The 12,289-nt window shown below is 44.8% G+C and overlaps 1 protein-coding gene across 1 annotated transcript; it reads right to left on the bottom strand.

The window, feature by feature from the left end:
• Window positions 1-391: 391 nt before the first annotated feature.
• On the bottom strand, window positions 392-7,176 carry LOC141562599 (kallikrein-15-like). Its single transcript, XM_074302604.1, has 5 exons — window positions 7,134-7,176; window positions 2,672-2,825; window positions 1,739-2,022; window positions 1,052-1,203; window positions 392-777 (listed from the first exon to the last, which is right to left on the bottom strand). The coding sequence occupies exons 1-5, from the start codon at window positions 7,174-7,176 to the stop codon at window positions 625-627; spliced, it is 786 nt and encodes a 261-aa protein (XP_074158705.1). The 3' UTR covers window positions 392-624.
• Between the last annotated feature and the right edge of the window lie 5,113 nt (window positions 7,177-12,289).

The raw sequence follows: 12,289 nt of genomic DNA, 5'->3' as shown, positions 1-12,289 counted from the left end.
GAAGGGGCTGATTTTCAGGCCTTAACACAAACAATAATAATAGCTAGTATTTGTTTAGCATTTTAACAAAGCACGTTACAAATTGTATCACATTTGATCTTTGCAACAACTCTGAGAGGGAATGCTATTATCATCCCCATTTTACAAATGAAGAAACTGAGCTAGACAGAATTTAAGTGATTTGCCTAGAGTCACAAAGGCTAGTTAAATGTCTGAGACTAGATTTTTCCTAACTCTATCCAGAATTTTACCTCTTTTAGCTTTTTACTATATCTGATCCCCTCTGATCACATCACACTCAATCAGAGCACAGTGCCTGGCACACAGTAAGTGCTTAATAAGTGCTTATTACTTGGTGACTTGACATGAAGACACAGAAAGGCCAGGCAGAGTGGTTTAAATTATATTCTTGATTACATGGTTGGTAACTTTGGACAGAATCTTAGCGCAGAACTTCAGGTTCTTAAAATGAAGCATTTTTCTTGGTCGATCTCCAATTCTTTGGACTACCGCAAGTTGAAGAGGTCAGATTTCTGTCTTGCTCCAGACAGGAAGAAGTCCCAGGCTGTTTCCAGGGAGTCCACAGGGAAAGTATGAACAGCTGCCAGTGAGCACGGATCCTCCTCAGTTCTTCCTCATCACATCCCGAATCCAACCCAAGTATTTGCACACTTTAGTGTAGACCCCTGGTTTGGTAGTGGTATCACAGGGGACATCACCCCACGAGACGATACCCTGCAGAGCTCCCCCACAGACCAGGGGTCCTCCTGAGTCACCCTGTGGGAAGAAAAGACAACAAACAGAAAGCTGCCGTGGTGACCTTCCTCCATCCACTTCTCACCCCCTACGTCCACTCCACCCACATCCAACAGCCCAGCTCCAAGCCCATCACCACTCTCTATCCCTACCTCTTCCTCATCCCCTTGCCACTCCATCCTCGAGCCCAAACCCACCAAGCCTAAACCCCTTCCCAGCTGCATCCTCATTTCCTTCCCCACAGACCAGCCATCCCACTCTCTCCCCAGACGAACAGATGCTCCAAAGCTCAGACCTCACACGAATCAGTGCCTCCTCCCTCAACGCCTGCGCACACCATGGTATCTGTCACCTGCCCTCGATAGTCCATGTTACAAGAAGCGGTCGGGAGGATGCTGATGTTAGCACAGTGCAGAGTGTTTGGGAGCTTCACTTTGGGTGCAGCAGCTGGGAAGGGACCCCAAGTTTAAACCCCCATTCCTGTTCCCAAATTGGGATGTCCCCTCCCATTTCTCCAGGACTACACCTCCAACCACATATGGATATGATATGACCCCAATCCTTTGTAAAATATTTCAGCCCCAGGACTCTTAGGAAGAGCTAAAGGCCCTTCCCTGCAACATGAGGGTTAAGGGCTACAGCTCACCCTAACTTGAGGGACTCAGAAGTCTTCATCTATGTCTACAGGGGATTTGATTGATCACCCAAACTTGCAGTTTAACCTTTGAAATCCGGGTATGTTTGATAGATCCTCTGCTTTACAAATAGCTGTATTCCCACTGAACCACTCTGAACATGGGTGACCCATCTATCTGGTCTTTTCACAATTTGGAATCTCTGTGGACACCAGCTCCTTCCCTTCCCCAATTCTGGGCCTTTCTACCCCTTGGGGTCCCCAGTGATCTTGCTCTTTCCTGCTTTCCAGCATCTTATTAACTCAGCCATCCAAAATCGCAGGGCCCTCCTTCTCCTCTCCATGTACCTCGGTCTCCCGGGGCACCTTGGCTGCCATTTTTTAATTCGGCCACCAGACCCCAGCCGGAGACCACGCACTGCTCCCCGTTCCGGGGACAGCGGGTGGGCAGGGCCACAGGCCGGATACTGTCCGAGAGGCAGACCGGTCGGTTGAGGCGTAGGAGCATGATGTCATCATGGTGGCCACGTTTCTCATAGCGAGGGTGGGGGAAAGCTTGCGCCACTCCACGCAGCTGCTCTACTCCATCCCACATACGGAGGTTGTGCTCCCCAAGCCGGACCCGCATCTTGCTGTGAGACAAAGCAGGTGGCCAAGTGGTGGCAGGGCCCTGATCCCCAGGCCTGGCCCTCTTAGCGATCAGTGAGTGCAAATTCCCTTTCCCCTTCAGGACTCCAGACCCCCTCATCCCTAAGTCCCAGCTCCCTAAGAGATCAAGTCCAGTTTCCCATCTCTGATTTTGGAACCCAGACATCTCCCACACTGATAAGGGACCAGGGAGTCCTGGTTATCTCCCCAACATGGTCCCAGGAAGCCTGCCTAACCTCCTTTCCCTAAATACCCCTAGTACTGCCCTCTTTTTGGAGACCAAAACATTAAAAAAAACCCTAAATTCTGTCCCACAACCCATTCCACCTCATCTACCCATAAATCTGTGCCCTAGAGTCTCACTGTCCTTCTCAGAGGCCATAGACAAGGCACACAAGATGAGAGAGAGGGAAGAATCTTCAATATCATCCAGTCCAACCATGCCATTTTACAGATGGGGAAAGTTGAGGTTCAGATCAGTTATTTCCCCATGGTCACCCAGCCAATTAGTGGAAGACAGAGCTAACATGAAGCCCAGTACTCCTGTCCCCAATCTCCTGTCCACCATGGACCCAAGCCTCTGGTATCTGCTCTCCCCCCCCCCGACTAGAGACCAGACCCCCATATCCATACCCTGTGTTGCAGTGGGCTGCGGTAAGCAGCCACTGGTTGGAGATGAGGGAAGCCCCACAGTTGAAGCGACTCCCTTCAAAGAGTGCCACCTGCCATGGCTGGGAGTGGGGACGACACTCCTCCCCACCTAAGACCTTGTCACTGTCCTGTGATACTTGAGGAGGGAAGATCTGAAGTCAGTAAGGACAGTGACAAATCCCAGGCACAGAATAGTCACACAAGGACAAAAGCCAAGCACTTGGGATGTGGCATCTGGACATCCCACAACCTCGAACCTAAGGCATGATTTCCAGCATCTTTCTCAGGAATTTCCCAGAGATCTCGCCATCATGTTTATTTTTAACAGGCACTCTGCTTTTTTTTTTTTTTTTTTCTAATAAAAGCCCTTCACTTCCTAACAGCTCTCAATCCAATTTTTGCTTCCTTTCCCCTTTTGCTCTTCAGTGACTCAATATGAGGAATCGAAAACCACTCTTTCATCCCCAAAGCCCGTGACCCCAGTTTATAACGAAGCTATTGCCAGATTTCCCAACTAATACCTTCCTATCCCATCCCATGCTTCCCATCCTGAATCAATCCCCAGCTCTCCTCTTTTCACTTTGCTCCTCTTCTCCAATATTTGGACCAGCAAAGAGTATTTTTTTTGTTTTGTTTTTTAAAGTGAGGGAGAAGAAAAAAGGAAAGAGCCTTCATTGAGGAGGACTCTTGCACAAAGAGACAGAGACGTGTCTGGCTACAGAACACCCGAGATCTTGTACAAAACCCCCTGAGTTTGCACACAACTGGCTGCATGTCACGGTCATAGCATATCCATGATCATCTTTGACTCTGAATTTGGCTAAATATGGATATGGTCGTCCCCACACAGTCACTTCAGGTGAGGGATACAGAAAGCCAAGGGAATAGCCAGGGAAAGACAGACAATGTGGCCCAGTGGAAAGAGCTCACCAAGAAGTCCTGTCACCTCTGACCTTCAAGTCCTCATCTGTCAAAGGAAGGTGCTGGACTCATTCTCTGTAAGGTTCTTATCATGAGATAATAATATCAATACCCTGATAAGGCCAGACAATTCTTCACGGGCCATATACATGGATGTATGTATAGATAAAAGGCCACCAATGGGCCTCTATTTCATGTGAGAACTGAAAGGTGTCATAGAAGCTAATGTACAAGATGTTAGAGCTCAAAGGGTCCTGAGAAGAGAACAGCCAAATGGGAAGGGACACAGAGACCCTGCTACAGAGCGTCCGGCCTGTGAGAGACTTTGGAACGGAAATGGGTGGGAGAAGCTTAGAACATGGAATGTCAGTGAGGAGGGAAGCTAGAATAAAGAATTTAAGAGCAGATGAGTCTTTAGAATACTTATCATGAGAGCTGGGGAAGAGCGCAGAAGATAGAAAATAAGAAGTGATAAGTGGAAGAAACCGTGACAAAGTGTTAAAAAGTTAAAAAGTGAAGAACAGCTACTTCCACCCCTTCATTTTGACAAAGAAGGAAACTGAGGCTCCCAGTGAGAAATTAAGGTTGCTCAAGATCACATGGGTAGAACAGAGCGTCAACACTAGAAAAGGGACTTCCTGACGCTGCTTCCTGGACAACGGTATCACAGAATCTGTTACATGCATACGCTGTAATGAATATGAAACATGTATGTGTGTGTATATATGTGAAAGGCATATGTTCATGTGTGTATATGTATGTATGAAAGACTGGCCATGTGTGTATGTATACATATGAAAAACTATAGATACAGAATGCATATATATATATATATATGCATACTTACATTTGTACATACATATATATGAAAGGCTATGGCACAAAGGGTCATGGAAACACACCCAGGGATACACAGCCTGCAGTCAGCAACGCATGAACTTGGCTGAAGTCCCGCACATCAGAATATGGAGGACCTATGATTTCTTTAATATAGGAACGTGGTCTCCACATGGTCCATGAGCTCCATAAAGCTCCGTCCTTTAGGCCCAGAGAGGCCTAGTGACAGCCAGGACGTGTCAGAAGTGGGACTTACTTAGGCATTACTGACCCCACACCCCAGCGCCTCTCAACATAGCACGGTGATAGCTGGATGGGGCAAGAGCCAGCTTCCAAGGTAGATCTCAGTTATGTCCCATAGTCACTCTGGGCCGGAGAAGGCACTGAGGAAGGGAGCAGACCTTTCTCTCGGAGCCGGGAAGAACTTTAGGGCATAGGGAATCTGGCTGTTCCAAAGTGACTCAGTTGTGAACAAAATACAAATGAAGTCATAGAAGGAGCTGGGGCTAACCTGCCCAGAGAAAAGAAGGTGAGGGTGAGAGAATCAAGGTGAGAGGGAAGCACTCCAGAGTGCGGGGCTTTGTCTTCCTGTCTCTAAAGGGGCTCTCTTAGCAGAGGGGTTATCCTTGTTTGGCTTTGCCCCGGATGGGTGAACTGGAGCAAGGGAGAGCTTTGGCAGAGAGGCAGACTGCAATTGGAGGTGAAGAAAAAGCTCCTAATGCTCAAAAAACAGCCAACGATGGAGCAAACCGCCATGCAGGATAGTGAGCTACCTGGCCCTAGAGGTCTTCAAATGTCGTCTACATGACCCATTAACAGATTGCACAGGCTTGAGCAACAAGAACTAAGACAGAGGCAGGAATACGTAGGCATAGGTGCAGAAGGGAACAGATGAAATCATTAATACAGACACATGAGTAGAAACTAGATGTAGTTATCTCAAATCACACACATGCACACACGTACGTAATTGTGGGTATGATAGTCTAAGAGGGGGTGGAGCAGTGGAATAATGTTGGATTTGGAACTGGAAGATCTGGGTCAAACACCTAGCTGTGTGATCTGGGACAAAATACCTCAACTCTGGGCATCAGAATAGTGAGGAGGAGGATGGATTTGGGGGTCCTTTGGGGCACAAATCTTATTGTTCCTTGGTCCAGTTCCAGGCCCTATCTTCTTGACTCAGACCTTCACCTCCACCTCCCCACAGAAAGCTTGGACTCCATTCCTGGAACCCTTGGCTCTGATAGAGGACCTTTAGCCCTTCCTTGCAGGGCCCAGTCCTCCATCCCCCCACCCTTCCAAGATCTCCTTTACATGTGGTCTTTTCCAACTAGAAGATAAACTCTTGTAGATCACAGATTGGTTTTACTCTTTGTATTCATTGTCTGGAACAGAGTAGGTACTTAATAAATTGTCTCTCTATTCATCTATCTATCTATCTATCTATCTATCTATCTATCTACCTATTTCTCTCTCCAGCTCTCCAAATCTTTCTCTATCATCTATCTACCCATCTATCTCTTTATCTATCTTTTCTTAATTTATCCTAATCCTTAATTTTCCTAATTTATCATTTATCATTTATCTATCTCTATCATCAATTCATCCATCTATCTATCTATCTGTCTGTATCTAATTATCTGTCTGTCTGCTCCCTTTCATCTGCCTATCTCTCCATCCATCTTTTCAAATCTATCATTTATCTGTCATTAATCCATCCATCCATCCATCTATCTTTCTATCAATATCTCAAAATCTATCATTCATCTATCTCAATCATGCATCCAACATCCATCTATCCATTCATCTATATGTCTATCTTTCTATCAGTTTCTCAAAATCTATCATTCATCTATCTCATTCATCCATCCAATCATCTATCTATCCATTCCTATATCTCTCTGTCTGTCTTTCTATCAGTCTCTCAAAAATCTATCATTTATCTATTTGTATCATAAATCTACCCATTCATCCACCCATCTATCTATCCATTCGTCCGTCTCTTAAAATCTATCATTCATCTATCTCAATCATGCATCCAACATCCATCTATCCATTCATCTATCTGTCTATTTTTCTATCAGTTTCTCAAAATCTATCATTCATCTATCTCATTCATCCATCCAATCATCTATCTATCCATTCCTATATCTCTCTGTCTGTCTTTCTATCAGTCTCTCAAAAATCTATCATTTATCTATTTGTATCATAAATCCACCCATTCATCTACCCATCTATCTATTTATCTGTCCATCCATCTCTCAAAATCTATCATTTACCTGTCTCTATCATTAATCCATTCATCTATCCATGTATCTTCTGTCTGGCCAATCATCTCTCAACATCTCTCATTTAGCTATTGCTACCAACAATCCATTCATCATATCTATCTATCAACCTCTAGCTGTCTATCACCTCAGTCTCTATCATGATCCTATGAACATGTAAGGTCACAAAGATATGGCCACACGCTTGGACACATAAGACTGCAAACATCTCTGTAACTGTGACTGTATCTAATTAGGGACTCAGTCGCGAACAACACAGTCACAGTCATGGAACCAGACCTACAGTGGTAGCCACAGCCTCAGCCCCACAGCCACAGCCACATTAGCACATCTCTGAAGGTGTGGCTCCAGGTCACAGACTCAGTCATAAAACACAATCCAGGGCCTCTTCTCACCTGTGACCGTCAGGAGGCTGAAAAAGGTGAGGAGCCGATGCATGGTGGGTCAGGGCCTTGGCCTTGACTCTGGGTAAGGAATGAAAAATGGAATGCTGGGGAGTGGAGGAAAGGGAATGGGCCCTTCCTCTTCTCCCCTCCCCCAGGCACTCCCTGCCCTCCCTCCTTCCAGCTCCAGAGACATCATTGCTATTGAAATCATAGCACATCGGCACTAGAAGAACCCTTGGAAACCAAACCTTCCAGGCTCCTCTTTCAACAGAGGCGGTGAATGAGGCTGGGAAGTGGCAAGGGCCTGAGCCAAGCCGAGTTCTAGGCTCCGTGTTGGAGACTTTCTCCAGGGAACCACCCTGCCCCTCAAGGCCTCATTCTCTAAGGCAAATGTCTCAATTCCCAAAATGTGTAGCACAGACACCCTCTATCTACCCTTCCCTCTTCTCCTTCCAGCCGGTCTCTTTTCTGATGGCCAAAGGGATTTCCAGCTCCCCTTCTCCACGAATCCCTCCAAGAATCATTCTGTCGGCCATGTTTTGGCTCAAGGCCTGAGAGTAGATGGCCACCGTCTCACTGGAGTCTCTTGGTGCCTTCTCCCCACTCCGTCTCTGCATTCTGTCCCTCTGTTTTAGGGCCTCACCTGATCGGAAGCGGGAGCAGTCTGGGGCAGGTGGCTCGGGCTCAGGCTCAGGCTCTGTCTGCTCAGGAAGGGGGAGGCAGGTCCTGAGATGCCCAACTTTATAAGTTCCTGAGCCCCACCCAGATTTAGAGGGGCAGGGAGGAAGGAAGACAGTGGTAGGGGCCCAGTTTATGAATGGTGACGCCTCAGCAGGAGGGGGGCAGGCTGGGCCGGCCATAATGAGCGTTTATGAGGCTGGCGCTTTTGTTCCGCGTCCTCAGTTAGGTTTTTCCACCACAGGCCACTCCAGTCCATCCCAGAGCCTGGAGCAACAATGAGTCTATGGGGACAGAGCTTAGAACTGAAGGTTAGTGGATCAAGAACCCAAGTCCCCAGAAATCAAGTTTCTCATCCATCACAATTTCTCATTCGACCCAACAGGAGTCCTCTTTCCATCTCCAACAGTAGCCAGTTGGTCTCCTCCTTGAACACCTCCAGAGATAAGTTTATCATCCAACAAGGCAATTCACTCTATTTGGGACCATCTCTAATTGTGAAAAAATTAGTCAGGAAGTCAAAAAACATTCATGAAGTCCTCCTGTGTGCTTTTTGTGAGCACTGAAGCTCCAAAGGCAGGCAGTCCCTGTCTCCCAGGAGATCACAGTCCCATAAAGAGGACAACATGCAAATAACAATGAACAAAAAAGTTATCGTCAGGATCAGTTAGAATAAAGAAGGGCATTGATACAGGGAAGCCATTCGAGGCCGGATATAGAATCCCTGACAACTGGTTATCCAGCATCTCATGACGGTTCCTTCAGAATTCAGCCTCTATTAAACCAAACTACATCATCCCACAAGTCTCTCCTCACCTTCTGCTTCCCTGGACATTGTTCCTAGTTCACAAGGACAGGGCCAAAGTGTGAAATCTCCATTGACCTGAATCAAGAATGGCCAATCAATCAGTGAGTCAAAACAAATCCATTTAGTGCTTCCTATATTCCAAGTCAATGGTTTTCCCCAGTTTCTTCAACTTAAATCTAAAATTTACAATAAAACATCGAGACGGATAGATGGTGTCGTGGATACAATAAACATGAATAGACTTTGAGGGATAGTGAAAGACAGAACGGCCTGACATATTGTGGTCTGTAAGGTCACAAAGGGTCAGACAAAACTGAATGACTGAACAACAACAAAAGTGCACCAGACAGTTTAATAAGCACTGGAGATTTAAAGAAAAAGGTAAAACATCCCCTATTGTCAAGGGCTACATTCAAAAGGGAAGACCATATGTAAATAGCTGGTATATACCTAAGAAATTCAGAAAAGATGGCAGGTAACCCCATAAGAGAAGGCCTTGAAGAAACCATAGAATCTCAGAACCGAGGAAGAATAGCAATTCTGGATATAGGACAACCAATCAAAGACTGTGGGACCACTGGGATAAGTCTAAAGTTTTTTTCCCCCACTTAATCCTTCATGTGCTAGAAGATGGCCATTGGGTCCCCCAAATGGCCTCTTTTTCAGTCCCCTTCCTTTCCTTGTTGTCTTCTTCCAAGTCAATGATCAGGGAGTCAGAGTTGGGGTTGAAGTAGGTTCTATTTCCTCCAGGCTCTCCACCACGGCAACTCATTACTTCTTTCTAATCTGTGGGATTCTTTTTTGCTCATATCTTTCCATCATTTCTTCATAGAAGGCTCACCCAATGCTCTCTAAACCTTCCTCTGCTTCTTGGTTCATAAATGGAATGTGTCACATGTAACCTGTCCCTTATTTATCCTTCACTTTCACTCACTACATGGCTGACCCACCTGGCTTTCTGGAAACACCTGTCCCCAGTGGCTTTTATTAAACTTTTATTGCACTTCTCCCATGCAATTCCTTGATGATAATATACCTGCCATGTTTCTATTGCCTTGTGTAAACTGAAATTCTAGAACTTAGACGATCCTAGTAGAATATGATTCCCAGACATAAAGTATCACCAAGAAATTGCTGAATAATATACTAACGGATCCGTGTTCTCACAAATGGGGGTATTCCTTCAAATAATACCGATCGCAGTCTACCCATGCAGTCTCATGCTGTCCAACTCTTATCTATAGAGGGGTGCGGTAGATAACATATTAGACTTGGACTCTGGAAAGCCAAAGTCAAATCATTTCAGACACATTCAAACATGGACATGTCACTTCATCTCTTTCTGCCTCAGTTTCCTCATCAGTAAAATGAAATTGGATGCAATGACCTCTGAAATCCCTCCAGCTCTCAATGATCCTATAACTTTGCCATAGAGAATCCACCCATCTTTCCTCATCTCTCTTGTAATTGTGAGTATACTAATGGATCACATGACCTATCCATTAGTTACCCCTCATTCTTCCAACCTTCCAAAATTACAGAACAGATACTTGCTCTGTAATGTATGACTGATATTTTCTCTTCAACCCCCCTCACCTCCATCACTCTTCGGTAATTCCTCATATATAATCCACTGCCAACTCCCACCCACTGTGGACCTCTCCATCGTCTTCTGGCTTACAATTATTTCCCATTCTTTGAAAATAGTAAATATCCCAGCTATCTAATGGCCATGCAATGCTTCCTGGTGGCACGAGGACAGTCCTGAACCTCCAAAAGCTACGTTTGACCTTCCTACTGTCTAATCTACTCTCTTTCTCCTCTTTACTTCCATGTTCAAGACACTGTCCGTGTGAGAGAATTTAAAGAACTCCCTGGAGTTCTAGGAATTTCAATTCAGAGGGAGAAACATTGCCTTGAAGCCCTGACAGACTTCTTGAGCTGTGAGCTATAAGGGAAAAAAGACACCGGTAGCTTGTCGTTATTCACTCAGTCATCAGTTCCTCGGTTCAGCAGCCAATTAAGGGACATCTATAGTAAAGCCCCTCAACAATGAGTCATACAGATAATTTCTGTCCATAATCTACACAACTCATGTTGCATCATCTGGGTATCATCATTTATATACATACAAATGGACTGACTCAATGCTCTCCTGCCCAACTGCATGCCATTGAATTTTCTTCTCAATATTTCATCCACTTTGGCTTTCAAGTATGGATGGTTAAAAATAACAGTTTGCTTTATTGATTTCTGTAAAGTTTTCAGAGTCCTACAAGTACATTACCTCATCTGATCCTTATAATATCCTACGAGGTAGAATTTTTGTTTCTGCCTTGTTTCATTTTGTTTGGTTTAGCACTTTGATTTCCTAGGTATAAGAAACACCTGGTGTGGAAAGTCCTTTCACAAATGCAATCAACTATCTTTTTCCAATTTAGTCTCAAAGATTTACTCAGGAACAGTAAGAGGTTAAGTGACTTGTCCATCATTATACAGCTTAGTGTTAGGGTTTAGAGAAGGGAAGTGCATCCAGGTTTTTCTGATTAAAATCAGCCTTCAATCCACTATACCAACCTGCTTATTATTATATACATTTTACATTTTATTAAATTTTGTATGTACATTTTATGAATATATTTTATTCTTTTTTATAAATGAGGAAACTGAAGCTCAGAGTGGTTACACAAGCTCACATCACCAGTATCTCTAAATCCATTGGTTCTGAGATGTGCTGGACGTGAGATCTAAATGAAGTTTCCTGATTCTAAATCCATCACCTCTCCCACAACGCTCCTTGGATTAGGCAAATTATTATCAATGAAACCATTGGTTACCACCTTCCCAAAATATGCTCCATCAAACTGGACACACTACCCCAAATGGACACAGTTAAGTACTTAAGGGAAGGGAATAACTTCTTTTTGAACCTGAAACCCATGGACCATGGAGCAAAGGAAAGAGCTTAGAAGATTTATGTTGGAACAATGATTCTTTCATGCCTTTCTATTTCATCTTATTCCCTCCTCTCTCAGAATCTTCTCTTCCTTCCCTCTTAGGACTGCCATGCGTGCAAATATTGGTATTGGGAAAATCAGAATGACTGAGTCCTAGAATAATAACACTGGTAATTATTAGTATTAAGGCATGACAGTTCTTTGTGAATGGCCCTAAAAGTAAAAAATGTATGTATAGTAGATACAACGAATGCCCTGATATTATGCATACTTTAAGTCTATATGTCAAAAGTGATTGAGAATCAATAGTGTCTGAGAGTCCTTGATCTTTCTGCCTCCAGGGTCTCTCTCCATATTTTCTTCCTTCCCATATTCTTCCTTCCTTCCTTCCTTCCTCCCTCCCTCCCTTCCTTCCTTCCTTTCTTCCTTTCTTCCTTCCTTTCCTTCTTTTCCTTCCTTCCTTCCTCCCTCCCTCCCTTCCTCCCTCCCTCCCTCCCTTCCTCCCTCCCTCCCTCCCTTCCTTCCTTCCTTCCTTCCTTCCTTCCTTCCTTCCTTCCTTCCTTCCTTCCTTCCTTCTTTTCCTTCCTTCCTTCTTTTCCTTCCTTCCTTCTTTTCCTTCCTTCCTTCCTTCCTTCCTTCCTTCCTTCCTTTCCTTCCTTCCTTCCTTCCTTCCTTCCTTCCTTCCTTCCTTCCTTCCTTCCTTCCTTCCTTCCTTCCTTCCT

This window comes from Sminthopsis crassicaudata, chromosome 3, assembly GCF_048593235.1.
Source record: "Sminthopsis crassicaudata isolate SCR6 chromosome 3, ASM4859323v1, whole genome shotgun sequence".
Classification (NCBI taxonomy): Eukaryota; Metazoa; Chordata; class Mammalia; order Dasyuromorphia; family Dasyuridae; genus Sminthopsis; species Sminthopsis crassicaudata.
This window is presented reverse-complemented; position numbering and strand designations above follow the sequence as displayed.